Below are 19,846 nucleotides of genomic sequence, written 5' to 3' on the forward strand. Positions count from 1 at the left end.
TTGTTACCACTGTAACTCCTATCTCATGATTTGGATCGGTTACGACAATAGGGACGACTGTGGCGTTGCTTGTTTAAAGCAGAAACTTGTAAGCTAAGTTCACTAACCTGTTTTTGTAAACTTTCAATCACTTCCGTTTTTACCGTTATGGATGATGCAGCAGCTATTTGGGGAGTAACAGGGTTTAATTCCCAGATCTTATCGGCCATTGTAGCCACTTTTGACAAATCTTCACTATTAAAAGATATAATGCTACGCATATTAACGGGTAAACGTTGTAGCCACAATGTTTTTAGGAAAGTATCTGTTACTGTGTCGCCAGCCAAATTACGCATCTCACATAGCAATTGAGATGGCTTTTTGTCACCCAGTTCTAACTCACTCAGTAATTTTTGGGTTTTTTGAGTCTCTGAATCAGCATATAATGAAATTAGTCTATTTTTAATTGCCTCATATTTATTATCTTGTGGTGGACTTAGCAAAATATCAGATACCTGTGACAAAATATCGGGTTCAATGGAACTTATAACATAATCATATTTTGTTTGATCTGCACTAATTTTTGCATTTCTAAATTGTGCTTCTAGCTGAATAAACCATATTTTAGGATCTTGCTTCCAAAAAGGAGGAACGTTAACGCTTACCTTGGCAACAGATGCAGTTGTTGCTTTAATTTCGGTTTCGTCTTCGTCAGCCATTGTAGAATTCGATCACGCCGGGATACGCCAGTGAAGTGTCTGGTGTGCAAATGCAGGAAAATAACACTTCTCTGACTCCAATGGAACCAATATTTTATTCCTTACGAAGTTATAGATTCTTATTCATAAGATTTATTTACATTTTACATGCACGTTCAATCGCGTGACAGAAACCCGAAGTTCGTTTACTTCGTTCTTCTCGGAGACTAGAAGGTGTTGCCATTCCGCTTTAACTAAATTTAATTAGAAACTTTACGGAACTGAAGCGACATTACACTCACTACCGCCTGTCTTACGGAAATCGGCGTAGAATGCTGGCACCTGGACTACTTGTGCGCATGCACGAACGTAGCTGGTGTGAATAGCCTGTTAGCTATTCGCACCGTCGGTGCGATTAACCACTGCGAAGGAAAAGTATTTAGAAGGAGGAGCAATTTTTCCTATTTCAGAGAAGAGTAAAAAGGAACTTAGTATATTTTATACGTGTTCGAAAGGCCATGAAGAAAAGATGGTACAAAATAAAATAAAAAATAAACGGCCCAAAAGTAATGGAGAGAAAAAGAAATATATATTAATAATTTAAAAAAAAGGGCTTATAGAAAGAAAAGAAAGGAAATAAGAGAATTTTCTTTAAAAAAAAAACTACATTAAATAGAGTCTTCCAGGTGTGTGTAATAAGTGTGTTTTGTAAAGCTGAATAGATGTGAAGATGGGAAAAAACTAATTATAAAAATATAAATATTGGGAGTCCAGTCACATAACAGTATGAGTCTAGTATAGAAGCTAACTTTTTTTGGCAACAATATGATTATGGCGTCGTCGCGCGGTTACTTGTAAGTTGTTTACTGAGTAGTTTGTCGTTGCGATGCCCGAAGCTTTCAAAACTTCCTTCCCACTGTTGTAGAAACGTGAATCATCAGTTTAAGAAATGCTTTTTCGCGTAGTTAGCTATTGGATAAAGAGTTTAGTCATCATGATAATGATTCATACCAAATAACATGTAACTTATTTTTACTGTGCTTTGCAGAAATTCTTCCAATGTCGAGAAATTCATTGCAGGTATTACAGATTTTTCCTTTAATTTCTTTTTTCTAAAACTCTATGACTGATGTTATTTATAAATATTGTACATCTTTAAAATGATATTTCTTACACGTGTTTTTAAATGTCCTTCTTGAAATGTAGATTGCAATAAATAATTAAATGTTAGTAGATTTTCGAGTACAATCATATACTTAGTTCAATTTGGTTTTTTATATGTTAATTCAGTTTGGAATTTTTATTCATTGAAATAGAGTTTTTCAGCCACAAAACCAATTTTCAGATTGTTTCTAGTGTATACCAAACGTAGTAAGTTTGTACATGTTCCTGTTTGTAGAATTCTGTACCTGTTCATTTCCAACATGAAAAAAAAAAAAAAAAATAGTGCAAATAATAGTCATAATGCCTATGGTAGTTATAAATAAATTAGTAAAAGTCGAATAAAACAAACATCCGCTAAAAATGATTATAGAAAAAAGGTATGAAAATGCGATATTTGATGTATGCATTGTAGAAACTCTGCATTTAATTTTGTAGGAAAAAAATTTTCTCCCCACCGTTTATTTCTTTATTTATTTTAGTTTTCATTTAAATTTGGATTGTTTGGCTGTTATTTTAAAGCTATTTATTCATAAAAATAGGCAAGAAATTTTGTGTGTGTAATAAATTAGGAACAAGTGTGTAATAAATTAGGATGGTATTATGTTATAACTGACAATTTCTTAAGAACAATGCCATTTTGAAAGAGTTGCCTCCTTCCTCGACCCTTCTCAAGCCCGAATTTTTTCCCCACAAGCTGAACAATTCCATTGGCTGCTGCTAAAGTACGTTAATGTGCTTCCAAGTCATACTCCTGCAATAGGTGAGATTTGACTGATTTTTCATTCTGGTAGCACTCGTAAGGCCTTCGTTACTTCCTTGCAACCTTTTTCCACGTTTCTACTCAGTTTAATTTTGGTAAGAAACCGTGTCAGATGCAGGTATGTACTTTTTTTTTTTCATTATTTTCTTGGTGAATACTTAGCCTTTTGGTCTTAACAGGACCCCTCATTGTCTAGATTTTTTTCATTAGGATAAGGTTTTTATTGTTCATGATAAAGGGCCATTCCCTTGACATGTTGTTTATTAATTACTTGCAGGTTTAAAACTGTAAAATTTGTTCGTACATTTGCCTAACCAGGCTTTTTCTTGTTTTAAAAAATGTTTGTAATTTTTTAGTTCACTTTTCTGTTTTCTAACACAAAGGTCGGGAAAAGGAACAAATTTATTGAGACATTGTTAGTAATAAATGAGAAAATGTTCATAAAATTTAAATCAAGGAAAGCCATTTTCAGTCTCGGTGGATCCGTTCGACGAAATGTGCCTGTTTAATTTATTCTGGAAAATCAGCTAGGTTGAAGGCTTCAGGCACTTTTCCCTTGACAAGTTCTGTGTGGAGCTTTGAACGAAGTTGATTGACCGTGTTTTTTTAAATAATTTTTCTCAGTATTTTGTAAATTATTGTGATATTTTCACGTACCAATTTTGATTTTTTTGTATAGTTTTTCTGGCTCTATGCCCTAAGATCACTAAATATGGCAATATGTGTTCAATGGTTTTTGGCACGAGTGCATGCTGTGGGGTGGTTTGGGGGACGATGTTTGTATGGCAACATTTTTAATGTTGAAACTTAACTCTTTTGCTGCAGTGGTGTAATTGCTCAGTGGTTCATGTCGTGCATGTTTTGAAATGGTCTGTGTTGCAATGATAGACGTGGTGGCAAGATTTCAGTCGCGTATTTTAGATTGTGTGCAAAGTAAATTAGTATTAAATGCTACGATGTTGGAGTTGTTAACGAGCCTTTTGTTCATGGGTGTGTTTATGCGGATTGACGTGTATTTTTTGAATTTCTGTGGTACTTTTAAAAGAGTCCGAAATGCAGAGCTGATATGAGAACTTGGACAAAGAAGTACATTTCTGATAGGCTTGTGTGGGTTTGCAGTCAAATGGTTGCTGGTAAAGTATGTGGCTGTCAGCAGAGGTTAAGATTTGGATCAGGGTTTTCGTGTAGTAAGTTAACTTTGGAGGAAGTTTTTACCGTTACTTTTAAATCGCAGAAAGACTTATGATATAGCAAAATCATGGCACTTTTGTGTACAGATGTTGTGTATTTTAGTTACAGCATGATGCAAAAACAAAGTTTAAAGTTATAGAAAACATTTAGCAGAAATAACTATGGCAGTAGAAGCACCCTAAAATTATGTATTATGCATATTACCTGTTCTATGAATACTGGCATTCAATAACTCGTGTAAAACATATCACAGAACAAAAACTACACGATTAATTTGAATTTCACTTGACTAAATAGGTCTATGCTTTTGGCCAAGAAGGCACCTGAAAAATTAAACCTTGAATATACTTGAGTTTATCGATGCTGCTCACCGCTTATGGGAAACCACAGCTTGAAAAAAAAAAAAAAAACATCGCCGCTAAACCTAGAAAACACTTGTGTTAATGATGTCGCTCACAGCAGTTGCTCACTGGAAACCACAACTTGAAATACATTGCCATTTAACCTTGAAAGCACTTGTGTTCATGATGCCACCCACAGCAGTTGCTCACCAGAAATCACAACTTGAAATACATCACTGCTTAACCTTGGAAAAGATGCCACCCAAAGCAGTTGCTCACCGGAAACCACAATTTGAAATACGTTGCTGCTTTGCAGAATCCAGGAAAACAAACATGGCCGGAACCACAGCACTGAAGAGCCACTTAACACTGGATGATACGCACTGCAAGAACGTCTCCTAATGCGAGCTGGAACAGCACCCAAAGAGCAATGGAAACAGGAACAAAAAGGGCTAAGCCAGATCGATGCGAGATATTTATACAAGTGAAGATAAATAATTTTAGAAGTACAAATAATAAAACTTTGCCAAAATAATTGTTTGAATAATTGAAATTATAAACCTAGATAATATTTTAGAGGCCTCTGAAAAATTTTCTGTGTTTGACAGTCCGCATAATTAGATTTTTTTTCAAGGAAAGCTTTGCACACAATATTACTGTTGTAAAAATTTTTCACACACACAAATTTATTTTGAATAATCGCAAAAAATTTCAAAATTTGTAAAACATAACTAATTTTCATTATTAAAACTTATATTTTAGCATTATAAATTTTATAATAATATTACTAAAATTATGGTTTTTACTTTTATTGTTACATAATTTTACACAAAACTAGGAGACCCCTCAGCTTACACTAAAACAAACATTTCAATCTGTTGGGCAAATCCATGTGTACTGACTGATATATTTCATCAGTGGTTAAGGGCTGGTCTGCTTCTACAGTCCTACGTTCCTTGCTGAAAGGCAACTGGCCTTTTTGAACTACACTATACATTATGTTTATATAAAAAAATTTAACTGCACTCCATTATACAGGGTGATTCATAATTCATCATCAATATTTGGTGGAGAGGTAGGGGGTAGGAACGTATGGAAGCAGACGAACACTTGGTGGTGTAGAGGGTACTGTGTGTACACAGCTTCCATACATAAGCACAGCCAGTCATCATTTGACTAGGCAGAAGTACCATGAACCAGTATATGGAAAATGAACTTGCAAATATGCATGTATGGCAGGCATATCCAGAAGGTCCGGTTGTCCATGTAACGCCGTTGTGAGTCATGCATTCTAGCTTATGGTCAGCAGTTTGAGCACCTCTTGTAAGTCTGTAAAATCGATGCAAAGAAATGTTACATGTAAGATAATAAATGTTTTTTCCTTACTACTTCCTTCTTATGTGTTCTTTCTATCATTGAACTGGGGTCATTTTGCCCTACTACATGGCATATGCACCCATGCATTCCTATGTGAAATCTCCTTCTTTTTCCTACCTCCCCACCAAATATTGATGATGAATACTAAATCACCCAGCATTAAAAAAAGGGTACTTTTCCGTTTTGCTGGCGCAGCCGATAAAGTCGCCAACAATGGTACAACTGATATCAAACGGAATATCCTCACTGATAACCTTTTATGCTTCATTTTCAAAACAAGTCGCATTAATTTTTTATCAGATTGATTGATTCTTTCAATGCTGGCATACAATTGCATAGAATTTTTACCAAATAGTACAGTTTTGAGCCCTAAGATCATTTGTTGTACTTGAATCAATTAGATTCCAATCACACTGCTCACTCAAAGGCGAAAATATAGAAAAGGCAATGTCAAGGTTAAATTCATAAATTCTAATGATGTGATAGCGAAGTAAAGCAGCGCGGTTTTATTTAATTTCTGAATAAGCTATTCGTACGAATTGAAATAATTCTTGCATTTAAACTTGTATTCCAAATTAAGATTTAACTTGAAATTAATGTAGATAATTACTGAGAGAATTAAATTTTTGTTGCGTAGTTTACATCAGATGAGGTCACTTGGAGTCGTGATATAAACTGGCGAATCAGCTTGTTGAATTATGAAAGCATAATAAATTCTTAAATTAATGTCCTTTTACAAATTTATTGTCTTTATTTATAGGCTTTTTACAAAGTTTTAAATGATGTTAAAATGTTTATGCCTTCAAAATAAAAAATTATTAGAACTAACGTTTGTTAACACTTTTTATGTGTATACTCTATGTTGTCGCCAATAAAGTGTGCTTGACGAAATTGAAAAGTACCAAAAAAAGTAATAATAATTATTATTATTATAGGAAAAAAATTATAAGGCCTTCCAAAATTGTATTTTCTTATATGAGGAGGGCATAAGGAACAACTGTATAGAGGTAATAACTAGCCTTTGTTTCGGAACCAGCACTCTCTCAACATACTCTATACATTCAGTTATTCATTACATAATTATAAGTCATCCAACATAACTTGAAATTATTTTTTCCTTACCCATTTTCACATTTTAATTACATTACACATATTCAATTTCATTACAATTATTCAGTTGTTAAATTATTAATGTTTTTTAATATTCATTACGATAATGCTGAAAATTACATTTGTTATAGTTCCTATATTATACTCGAAACATATTTCTTAAAATTTAAATATTTCAAAAATAACCTTAAAGTAATGCCAAAAATATAATTATTAAAAACTTTAAAATTTACTGACTTTCATTAAATAAAATTTTAAAATATTTACTTAATTTATTATGTCAAATTATTAACTTTCCAGCACGCTCGCTTGGCAATTTTACATGAGCACTTGTGCGTCGTATTTTTTACGAGATCTGTTATTTTACCGTTTTTGGCTTAAAAAATGACAGAAATGAGTGAATATTGATAATAAATTTGTTAAAACATAAAATATTAATTTTATTATTGCAAAATACAAATGATGTCACATTCAAATTATAGTGAATTATAGTTAAATGTTCAAATTAGTCAGGTGAAGAAGCAATGATGTTTTTCATTATAGGAATTTAAAAATTTATTATTTAATAATTATATTTTAAATTCCAAGCTAGTTTTAATATTCATCTGTCCTGTCCTGTTGATTTATCACAAAATCAAAGAAAGCCTGTCAGAAATAAAAATCTCTTGTAGCTCAACACAGCTCTTGTTTTGTCAATTCCAGTGCCATCACTAGAGAACAATTCTTTTGCATTTACATGGTGTCCTTTTTTTTATTCCTATCATATATAACAATTCAAAGTAGGCCATCATTTCCTCTCAGGTAATAATGCAGTCTCTATCTCTTGAATATTTTGCCTTTTAGTAAACTTATATATTTATTTGTATATTCCAAAATTTCATCAAGCGTATTTATATCAACTATTTTAAAAAATGTTCCTATTTCATCCTTTATATCCTTGGTATGGTGTTTTAAGCCAGGTAACCCTCCCAATATTCGTCTTTAAGCAGTTTGCATACTCCTATTTTCGCCATTTAGGAGATTTATTCTTACTAATATAGAATACAGTACAAAGTCCATAATCCGGACTCATCGGGACTTCAGCAATTCCGGATCAGGGGTTTTTCCAGATTACAGATCATCAATTTAAATCTGGTAAGATGGCATGCAGAAATTATACAATTAAAAATATGAAATTGTAATTTATGAAATAAAGAACAATTATGATCTAAAGGGTTTCAAAATTTATAAAAAAAAAAAAAAAAAGCTTAATATTTATTTGTTTACTTTATTAAACATTTCTTTCAATGTAAGTTGTTTAAGATGCTTCCACAAAATATTCAAAAAGTTCCCTTTTCTTGTGTCATATATAGTGGACTTTCCAATGCCATACTTCTCTCATAATTTTGAAACAGACAGGACTTTATCCATTTTTTGCAGCAATTCCACTTTTTGTTTAATGGACATCAAAACATGCTTTCGCTTTGTATATCCTTTGGCAGCTCCAGAGTTGGAAACTCTTTTTGACGTAATCGAAAGTTCAAGCTTAATTTTTATAAAATTGTTCTAACAGTCTGCAAAAAATAATAAGCCGGATCTAATTAGAAGATTAAGAAACAGCACAATCTGCAAAATTAACTGAAATGCCATAGATAATTTTAGCCTAGCTTATACCATCTGTTATACATTAAATGCACATGCGTAAACGCATTATGCATTTACGCATGCGCATAAAGTTTGTAGCTTTGAGGTCCGGATTATGGACGTCCGAATTACAGACTTTGTGCTGTATATCATAATCATTCCTTTTTTCTATATCATTATTACTATCATCATCCGAAATATACATCATGGAATGTGCCAGCAGGAAGTCATTGTTCAGATTCACTGCTAATATTATTTATCTCTATATTTTCCTCACTCAGATTGCTATTATTCTCACATCCAAAAGTTTCCTTGTCTTCTTTTTCTTCATCAGATAATTCTTGAAGAATGCTAGCAAAATCAGCTGGTTGCACATATTTTTTTACTATGGAAACCAACATAAAAATTATAGAATCGAATTTATACAAATTAAAATAATGCATGTCAATTAATAATAAAAAATTACAAAGTATTTGAGAAAAAAAATATTTTCCCAATTTTCACCCACGGCCACACACGTGTTATAACTTTTAAAAAGAAGCTGCCATGTAGCACAAAAGCCCAGTAAAAAAACAAAAAGTGTCATATGACTTCCTTCTGGCACATTCCATGATGTAGGGAAAATTGAAAAGAGGAATAGAAATGACATTCACGTCCCAACTGTGATATGCGAAAAGTGTGTGTTAAAAACCGAATTTATCGTTAACTTTGTGCATAGTGCGCGTGCTGGAAGGTTAAAATCCAAATCTCTAATACCGTAAGATTTAGTCAACTTCATAAAACAGTTAAACATAATAAGCAAAGCAGCATATCTAAATTTTAAAGTAATTTATATCAATCATGTTTTTTATTCGGTAATTATCAAGACACTTTAATTGCATAATCAGAATTGTAGAGTTTTCAAGCACTGCATGTAAAAATTTAAAAAAAAAAAAAAAATTTTGGCATATTTGTTTCGCTGAGCGTACATTATAAGAATTTTTTTCACACATACAGAATAAATGGCACTCCTGATTGATGATCTCAGCTCATGTTCGATGTTAAAATTGATACATAGTTATCCAATATGAAAGATCACAAAGAGGAAGGTTTTGGTTAGAGTTAAGTTCTCAGAGGTTAGGCTCCCAATTAGTACGTCATCAGCATTATGCAAGCTTTGTGGCATAGATTAATCTAGAAATAACACAGTCCAAAAATTTTGTTATAATTTTTAGAATCAAGATAGGAATTAAAGGGGTATTTTTAATTTATTATTTGAAAGATAGAGATTTTATATTTTACATATATATATATAATAGATTCTGTAGTAGAACATAGGTGGTTGAATCTGTAATGAGCAGCGAGAATTTCGATGTCATAGATTACTAAAACTCTGATTCACAATGAGTAAGAAATTTAGCAGTTAAGGTACATTTAATTCAACTTTTATTTCAACATACATGTTATGGCCACAATCAAGTTGGCACATTAATTTTGCCTATTACAAGAGGTTTACATTTTTGATAACTTTGCAGCAAGAAGGCAGCAGCAGACAGACAGCAGTGCAGCTAGGCCAAAGCACTCAAAGATGGTGAAATCTTAATTCAGACTAAGTTAGTTTGGATTCCAATGCATTTGATCGAATAGTTAATACTTCTATAAAATTATTATTGGCTGCTTGAGTTTTAATTCCATTTATATCATCAGAATTATGTAAGAGTCATATGACTTCGATTTTTCTGGAAATGACGCAGTACAAATAGAGGTTACTATTTTTAAACTACTGAAGTGAATTAATTTTCGCTGCTAATTTAATGTTTTATATATTCTTTATTTTTCTTGCATATATATATGTTTGTATTTTTTTACTCTTTGCTTCCCAGTTTCAAAATTTATACAAATTAAACCAGTACAAATCAAAAGTGCTCATGTTGTGTTATAAAAAAATATTGATTTTAAACAAATCATCATATTTTTTTTATTTATTAATTAAATTGATGTTACAATATAAAAATGTGAAGCAGAATTATGCATTTTTTTCAGGTTTAAAAAATGGATACTGTAAAGCAGAATGGCTCCTCTCTGCAGAAAGACTGCAGAGATTTCAATGAAAAAGATCAAGAGGAAATAACAGGAAGAATCAAAGTTCTGGTTCATCAAGATGCCTTAGATATACCAGAAGAAGTGCAAAAAAAAGATGTCTCTCACATTGAAAGACCCCATTTATTTTCAGATATAAAGCTAGTGACTAAAATATGTCCTAGTGAAACTATAGAACCAGATGACATCATTACTCCTCTGAGTGAAGAATCAAGTCCAACTGCTACGGGTCAGCACTGGGAAGACAAACCTTCTGTTGAAATCAATGATGCAGATTTAGATAGCTGTTTTGGGAAATTATTTCCTTGTTGTGGAAATCTTGTTGATCCTAACAGTATTACATGTGGAAGATTTTTAGGACTTCTTATCTCCTTTCTTTTCTATGTTTGCAATATTGCATCAGATATTGCAGTGTGCTATTACCTTTTTTTACATGGTAATATGCTATGGTTTGCCCTTGCTGCAGCATTTACTATAATTCCAACTGTAATACTCAACAGTATTAGTTATCATCTAAGTATTAACAAAATGCTTGTGAAACGATCTATTTGGAACCAGGCTGAATCTTGCATTGTATCAGTATTAATTGCACTTTTACACTTATCACAATTTGGAATTTTTGCAAGGTATGTTAAAGTTTATTGTTTGCTGTTTCACTCATTACTATGGAGCATGTACTATGTTTATAAATTATATGTTTATTCTACATTATAGTTTCAGCTAATAGATTTTTGTACTATAAGCAGTTATAATCCCGCCAAAAATATTTATTTCTAATTTTTTTGTAAAGTGCTAACATTTAATTATCTTTATTGTAAATTACCAATGCATGACCAGCCAAACATTTCTGTGTGTAAAACAAACTATTTTGCATACCAAAATAGTATTTGTTTAATTAGAGAAATTTCTTTTCTATCATTTTTTATTTGGTTCTTTCACTTCTCTCAGAAATAGTTAATTTTTTTTATATTGATAATCTTTAATTAGTTTCTTTATTAACTGATTTTCAAGACTATTTCTCTTTTGTAATATGCATCTTCTGTGCTTAATTCTTTCCAATTTTTATTCTTAATTACAAATTTTATTTTGCTGTATTTTTGTTCTGTGTTTTTATATCTTGCACATTTGTTTTTAGGTACTTGAGCTACATTTTTCTCTATGAGTTGGAATATTTGTGGGTGATATTTTGCCCAAATGAAAAGCGTAAAGATTTTGACCATCATAGTGGCCGATATGTGGAGTTGCCTTATCTTCCTTATCTCTTCATGGTTGAAGCAATTCTACAGTGCTTACCTCAGCTTGTCATACAATTGTATATTCTTGTAGAAGGAGAAGGAGTTCTATCCTCTGATACTAGTATGTATTTCTTTTCTTTTCTTTCTTTTTTTTTTTTTTTTTTTTTTTTTTTTTTAAATTTTTATTCTGTTTAATAATTTGGCTATAAGAAATTCTCAGTAGGATCTTTTGGGGTTATTTTTATGTGAATGTATTTAATCACTATCATAAGTTTGGAATTTTATATCAAGTGGTTCAGTATTCTACTATAACTGCTCAGTTTGTGATGTAATTTTAATATTACCATTTTATACTGAAATAAAAATGAAATATGAATTGAAAACATTGTTGAGAAAGATTTCTTTTTGATAAATATTTAACAGCATATTTATAAGGGAGGATCCAATCAAAAGGTATTTTCAAATGTAATCACCAAACTTAAGCATATGTCCCACTGTTTCACCATGCAGTCATTCGTAGATAAAGTTTGGCTGAGATTGAAACCAGTTTCAAACTGTGTTCATGTCGTCACTGTCCAATTGCAAATGTTGAGCTCAGAGTACCTTTTTTAGTAGACCAAAGACATTCACTTAGTGAATGTTCGGGGCTATAATGGTGTGCCTCTCCTCTCACTGTAATGGTGCAACTCTCTGCACCAAAACCGGTTCCGAGTGGTCATGTGTGGCTACACATTGTTGCGGAGCAAAAGCACTCCAGAAGACAAATACTTGGCCTCTTGGCTTTCATTGCTGTACACAAATGTTCGAAGGTATTTCAGTACTGAGCAGCATTGATTGTCTCACCTGGGACTGGGAATTTAATGCGAAGTGGGCCTTTCATACCGAAAAAAAAAGGTCAGCATGATTTTACCTTTTCTCTGCATCATTCTGACTTCTTTGGTGGTGGGGAGCTGGGATGTTTCTAGTGTTGCCTTTGTCATTTGTTTTCTGGTTCGTAGTAATGGTGCCAGCCATTACTACGAACACATCATCACCTGCCACAACTTTGTCCAAGAAATTGTCCTCAGCTCGGTATTGGAGATGATGCAAGGACAATCCCATGCGAAGCCAACTCTGATTGTGAGATTGTGTGGGACCCACTGTGCATTCAGTTTCCTGTAATGCATGAACAGAAGCAAAACTCACACCAACCTCCTCACTGATATCCTTTATTGTGTGTCATATATTTGCACGAATGATCTGGTCAGCTTCATTCACCAGAGTGTCCATGATGACGAGATTACTTTAACCAGGTCACAGATCATCTTTTAAAGATTCCTGTCTCTCGTGGAAACACTTATGCCAGTCTTGCACATGAGTCAATAACAGTGAATGTTCTCCATATTTTGTTTTCATTTTCCAATGTGATTCACGAATGACACTTTCTGCTGCTAAAAATGAGTACCATGTTGCTCTTCTTTAGTTACAAGTATTATGCAACACAGATGAAATGACTAATGATTGTCTGCGGCACAAAACTGTTATGTGACTGCCAGTGCATATCGTGGTTTTATATGATTACCTAGGCAAGTGTATTCCGCAATAGGATTTGTCTTTCTTACCTCTTGCACTTCCTTTACACACAGTTTTTGTGACAGTCATGCAAAAATATCAAATAATGGCCACTGTTCCATTTTCATTTGATCCACGTTCATACAGTGAAGTTATGGACATAATCCAAATCAAAGTCATGGACATTGTTGAAAACTGGTTTCAATCTCAGCCAAACTCTTTCTGTGAACAAGGTATTCACCACTTCGTGTAACAGTGGGACAAGTGCTTGTGTAATTTTGATGATTATCTTTGAAAATAAGTGATACCTTTTCATTTTGTGACTTCTGTTTCATTTTCATATGATCCACCCTTTTATTTCTACCGATTTATAATTATGGAATACAGAATTATCAGGCGTATCGTTAAAATAATTTGTATCTGATTGCAGAATATAATACAGTACAAAGTCTTTAATCCGGACTTGTCGAGACTTCAGCGATTCCAGATTATAGATCATCAATTTAAATCTGGTAAGATAGCATGCAGAAATTATATAGTTAAAAATATGAAATCGTGATTTATGATCTAAAGGGTATCAAAATTTACAAAAAAAAAAAAACTTAATATTTATTTGTTTACTTTATTAAACATTTCTTTCAACGCGTGCATGCGTAAAGCATACATTGTGCATAGTTGAAATTAGAAAATTGCAACCAGAAAACTATTTGATGTGTGTTCGTGATATTTATAATGACAAGGAACCTGATTTAAATCATATCGGAGTACATCAAGATGAAACTCTACATTTAGTAAGGAATTATAAGCCGAATAAAATTAAAAACATCTGCCCTGAAGATGAGGATAGTGCTGACAGATCAACTTCCAGTTCATTGTGCGCCTCGCCGTCGGAATGGTTAGAGAAACCAGGGTTCGTAGCGGTCCTTATAAGTGCTTATAAGTCCTTATATTTGAAAATAAAATATAAAGGCCCTTATAGGTGCTTACTTTTTCTTTAAAGCTCTTATTTTTTTGTTTTTAGTGCTTATTTTTTGCTTTTAGTGCTTTTTTTTTAATGAACGCAATATTTTTCCCCGTACCAAAGCCGAAACTAAATAAACAACTTTTCTTCCTAATATGGAATGCCAGATGGTGAATCATACTCCCGGAAATAGCTTTTCCCCCTTTCTTTACATTAACATAACCTTTGGTGTGCACGAAGAGTACAGACAGGTGCTCATCGTTCTATTGGTCAAAGAATTGCGAAAGCAGTAGAAAATTCCACTACATTCGGCATTCTTTTCCTTCCACCCAAATACTACACACGTTTGAATTTCTGTCAAGATCTTAATAATTTGCATTCTCATTCCGCTTGGTCAGTTCATATTCGTGTTTATTATGATAATTATGCTTATATTATGAGTATATGTACGAATGTTTATAATAACATAGTTGCAATAACTGCTGAAGTATAATAAACTTCCAAAAATGGTTCTGTTGTAACACAGATTAGCTTTCTAAGGAATAATATTTGGAATGGCTTAAATAAAGGGAAAGTAATCGAATAGTCAAAATAATTTAATTTTTTGGCCAATGCATTATACAGTACGAAGATTGAGAGGTTCTCCCATTTCTCCGCAAAATCTCGACTATTGAAACTGTTACAGTTCCCTGCAAAACAAGCAATGGACTTTTTTTTTTTTTTTTTTTAATTGTTGTTGTTGTCACTTTCCAATCTGGATTGAATAGGACGAAAAGTTCTGCTGTCTACCAACCCAACCAAAGAATGATTCTATTCCGGAAATTTAACGCCGTCTGCTGAGAATTAGAATGAAAAACACCCCAGTTATTTAGTTCTTTATTCTCTCGATACCGGCAGCTGTTGATTCCGATTGCGTAATATCATGTAGGAAAGAATTACGGCGCACGTATTGCGCAATAACGTTTGCAATATTTGCAGTAATTAATTTTGATGTTCTGTCCGTTATTTGTTTATGAACATTTAAAAGAGTTTTACTGTGCTTGCTAAGCAGAATATTTTACAGTTCCATTGGTTTACTTTTATATGATGCACATATCGAAATGTCAAAAGCATTTATTTAGCGGGAAAATCTAAAGAGCGGCTACAGTCTACCCCCCCCCCCCTTCTTTTTCAAGTTACACTCGACTGTCCGAATATTCGCCAATTTCCAAGTATGCGGGTTAGTTAAGCTTTTACTATTAAAGGATGACTGCGTGAAGCAAATTTCTGTCTTCTGATTTCAGAAATGTTCCTCTTTTTACTTCCTTGTACGAAGTAAAAAGGAAGTATTGTAATCGCGAAAAGTTTCAGGTAGCATATTTCAACGAAAATATCCATTTTGACCGCTATCGAATGCAATTTAACAATGTTTTTTTTTTTTTTGTGATATCTGTACGTAAGGACAGAATAAAAGACTCATTTCCTCCAAAAAAATTACAAAACTGCTTTAAAATTAATTCTGAAGAGAATTTTTCGTGGCGTCTGTACGAACGTATCTCGCATAACGAGTAGCCTCAGAACGTTGAAATTTTGTATGTAGGACTGCTATAACATGTAGATGTGCACCTCGTATTTTGGTTGCAATCGGCAGCACCAAACGTATATAAATATATTTATATATATATCCACTCTGTTAGCCGGCTAAGTGATCTCAGTTTCTTTACTCGTATATGTTTGTAAATTGTTCATTTTTTGCTTTAAAAATGATTGAATTATGTTGTTTTTATCTTCCGGTTAAGGATTTTATGCCTTTAGTAAATCTGTATGCAATATTTTTAGAATTAGCAACAACTTTAAAGTTGTTTAAGTGTCGCTAAGCCTTTTTTTATGATGGCGGCCATTGATTGTTTACATTTGAAACAGCAGACTAGTGGGTTTGTTGCCAATCTAGAGAAACTTAGCTTCGCAACAACAAAGATAACACCTTCATTTATTATTGCCAATTAAATCATGCTTAATTCTTTCTGGAATTTTTTCAAGGAAATAAGCGTTTGAAATTTACTTCGTAATTTTTAATATAGATATTTTGAGTTTTTATGTATTTTTGCCTTCTCGCGAAGTGAGAACTGAATTAATTAAATGAGAAATACTCAATCGTCTGTGAAAAACTGTTTCTTTTTTGCTTTGTTTGCTTAATTTCTTTTATACATAGTTCTAGCTTTATTATAGTATTTGAATAGAACATGTGGCAACGATTAGATAATTCTATTCTTTAAATGATATAATTCTGTGCATTATGAGTTATAATATGAACGAAATATAATACTGTTAAGTGAATCTAGCACCAGAGTGTCGCTATGGTAAACAAATACTAGAGTGAATTTTAAAGAATGCATTTATTCTATTGTGGTTTATGCACTGTTGGCGAAGTAGATTTAATTCAATCCAATAAGTTTAAATGAAATGCAAGAAAAAATGCGTATAATTTAATATTCCGTACAAGGAAGTCATGTGGTGTACACATCAGATTTTTTACTTAAACTACTTTGCTTGCAATATCTGTTAAGGGAAAACTAATTTACAATGAAAATTTAGAAAATGTTCAGAATTTAGATTTAAATTATTTAAATATCAACATGAGTGGAAAAATAAATTTTATTTATTATTAGGTTCCAAGTGAATACAATAAATATGCCTTATTTATTATTTATTTTCTCTATTTTGAACTGAAATTTCATCATTAAATCTTGTAATATAATTTAGTTCTGCATAGTTTTTTTTTTTTTTTTTTTTCTCTCATTGTAAACTAGTTCTGTAAATTGAACTGTTATATAAAATTTAAAAAAAAAAAGTAATTTTCCATGGTTGAGGTAATGCTTATTCTCTCTTAATAAATATTGCATTTCTCATATTTAAAATTACAAGTCTAATTTTTAAGGTTATGCAGTTGTGTATAATGTAATTAGACAGGTGCTTATTTTTTTCTTAAAATGTGCTTGAAAAGTGCTTTTTTTTAACTAAAATATGGCTATGAACCCTGGAAACAAATCATCTCTCTGTCACTTTCTTCATGCCTTTATCCATTTTTTGCAGAAATTCCACTTTTTGTTTAATGGACATCGAAACATGCTTTCGCTTTGTAGATCCTTTGGCAGCTCCAGAATTGGAAACTTTTTTTAACATAATCAAAAGTTTAAGCTTAGTTTTTATAAAATTGCTCTGACAGTCTGCAAAAAATAATGAGCCGGATCCAATTAGAACATTAAGGAACAACGCAATCTGCTACATTAACTGACATAGGTAATTAGATAATTTTAGCCTAGCTTATACCATCCGTTATACATTAAACACGCATGCGTAAATGCATTATGCGTTTACACATACGCAAAAAGTTTGTAGCTTTGAGGTCCGAATTATAGATTATTCCGGATTATGGATGCCCGGATTAAAGACTTTATACTATATTGTGATATCAGTCAGCTTTGTTCTTATAAGAATTCTTCAAGTTATTTGTGAAGAATATTTACAGCTCCATAAATTGCATATCATGTAATTAATAAATTGCATGTTCAAGAAGGCCTCAAAATTTCATTTCTTGAAATTGTGTTAAATGCATCGTTATCTTCTAAAACCCGAAATATATTATTATTATCTAATGAGTGAAATAGAAACTTTAGGAATAGAGAATCTTTTATTGGTTCCTGCGCTTTACCCTTAAATGATTACATAATTTTCATCAAAGCAGTAAGAATTATGCTTATTTTTTATTCAAGGAAATGGTTTAAAAGTAAGTGCATGAACAATATAATATTCAATTTTAATTTTTGGAATTTTTTTTAGCTTGAAATCAAGAGTACTGCCATCTGGTATGTAAAATTAGGAATAAAAATTCTTTCCCAGATATGGAAATGGATTGTTTTTAATCTTTTTTATGCATTTCTTTTGAGCATTTCAGCTCGGAAATAAAACAGAAGTAGAGGGTGAAACCTCAGCCCGTAATTTTGATGGGAGCAAGAAGGAAGGGGTTAATATCATAACCTAAGTACAGAAATAGCATTAATCTCCATGTACGTTTTTATGAACACGATTTAAATATTGTATTATTACTATTTTTAGATGTATTGTATGTAAATTATGAAAGCAGCTAGAAGAAATAAATGTATTAGTTTAAGTGATAAAGAGTTTTGAACTTTAACACAGTTTGACTTGGATATCATTAATGATGTTCAAGTTCAAGGAGTATTCAGTATTTGAAAAAAATTTGGATAATTTAGAAAATAATTTTTTAAATAGTTCAGAAATGAACACTTTTTAATAAATGATTTATTAATTCCTTTCTGATTATAAGATTCAGATTTTAGACTTAAAATTGTAAAGCTATGTTCATATGCATAATGTAGGAAAACCATCTTGACAAGCAAAGTAATAAAAATTCACTCAAAAATGAGATTTCTTATGGGATTTTTAAGACTTTTATTTATAAAAAGTGAAATTAAATTATGATTGGAACCAAATGAGAAACCTAAAAATTATCTATCATATGCATACAGTGTAACAAGTTGGTTGGAAATTTGTTTCTTTTTTTCATTAAAATAAAAAATAACTGTAATTAATGTAAAGAAATAACTGTAATCAGTGATGTATCTATTTCTGCAGAAGGAATTTTTAAGTTACTTTCCATACATTGTTATCTGAAATGAAGGTTTTACTTGGCAAGGAGATCTTCAGAATATAAAGGAAGTGGTAGTTTAATACACCACTTCCTTTATATTCAGTGGTGGATATGATAATACATTTTAATCAAGCTAAAATAATTTCTGATGTGTGTGGTATGGTATTGTTATGAAAGAATACAATTCACCAGTTCTGTACGTTTCTTTTCCGAAGCAACTTTCAGTTATAGTAGCTGTTAGATGTTCATTAGAATGAATCATTTTATTTTTTTATAAAAGTTCAAAATAAATAATTGTTTTGTAATTCCACCAAACTAATAACATGATTTTCTTTTGGTGCTTTTTGAGCTGATTTACTAGTTTTGAATGATGATCTTTAGCACTCGTTGTTAATGTGAATAATTTATTTTTCATTAGTCATTTCAAAAATGGATTATTTTGCATATGCTTCAAAAGCAAAAATCGTAAATGCTGATATGTATTGTCAAACGAATTTATTTTAAGTACATGCGAAGTCTAAACATCATTTTTATAATCAAGCTTTTTCAAATAGTCATCACTGGTTATTTTGAATGAATTCAGACTACAGTTGTGTGGTAATCCATTTCATTCAGTGCTTTTGTTGTCATCAATCTTAATTGATTTACCAAAATGCGATACATCTTAAACTGAATAATTTGAGAATTAAATTTTATAAACTGATTCTGGCATGTGCATTATCATCCTATATAGCATTAATGTGTTTATGTGTATCTGTAGCTTATGTACCTTTGCTAAGATGAAGTAAAATGTGACAAAACTGTTGATTTTTATTATCCATCCTTCGATGTAAAATGCTCATGCAAGTTTTTATGTTTTATTTAAAACATATGTAGATATGTTGGTTGCCACAATGCATTCTCAAAAAGTTGTTTCAAATAATATTAAATTTTTATTTACATTCACTACTACTACAGCTTCTTGACCAAGAAGCTGCCTGTATTTTCTGTGCAACCCTCCATATATATAGAAAGAGAGAGAAGAAGACAAAAAAAGGGATGCATAACTGCTTTTATAATATACCTAAAACTATAGATAAAGTGGTTAATAAAGATCTAAATGTGCTTAGATAAGTTAAAACTAGTA

General features: G+C 31.7%; 1 protein-coding gene across 1 annotated transcript in view; it reads left to right on the forward strand.

The window, feature by feature from the left end:
• Window positions 1–1,524: 1,524 nt before the first annotated feature.
• The window catches only part of LOC118200735 (XK-related protein 9-like), a 28,085-nt gene continuing 9,763 nt past the window's right edge, over window positions 1,525–19,846 (forward strand). Inside the window, exons 1-3 of the mRNA XM_035372692.2 lie at window positions 1,525–1,757; window positions 10,266–10,948; window positions 11,458–11,678. Coding sequence (XP_035228583.2) covers window positions 10,275–10,948; window positions 11,458–11,678 — 895 coding nt within the window. The 5' untranslated portion in view covers window positions 1,525–1,757; window positions 10,266–10,274. The remainder of the gene's footprint in view (window positions 1,758–10,265; window positions 10,949–11,457; window positions 11,679–19,846) is intronic.

Source organism: Stegodyphus dumicola, chromosome 10 (genome assembly GCF_044657685.1).
Source record: "Stegodyphus dumicola isolate Sdum_Otavi_A_Nest chromosome 10, ASM4465768v1".
NCBI lineage: Eukaryota > Metazoa > Arthropoda > Arachnida > Araneae > Eresidae > Stegodyphus > Stegodyphus dumicola.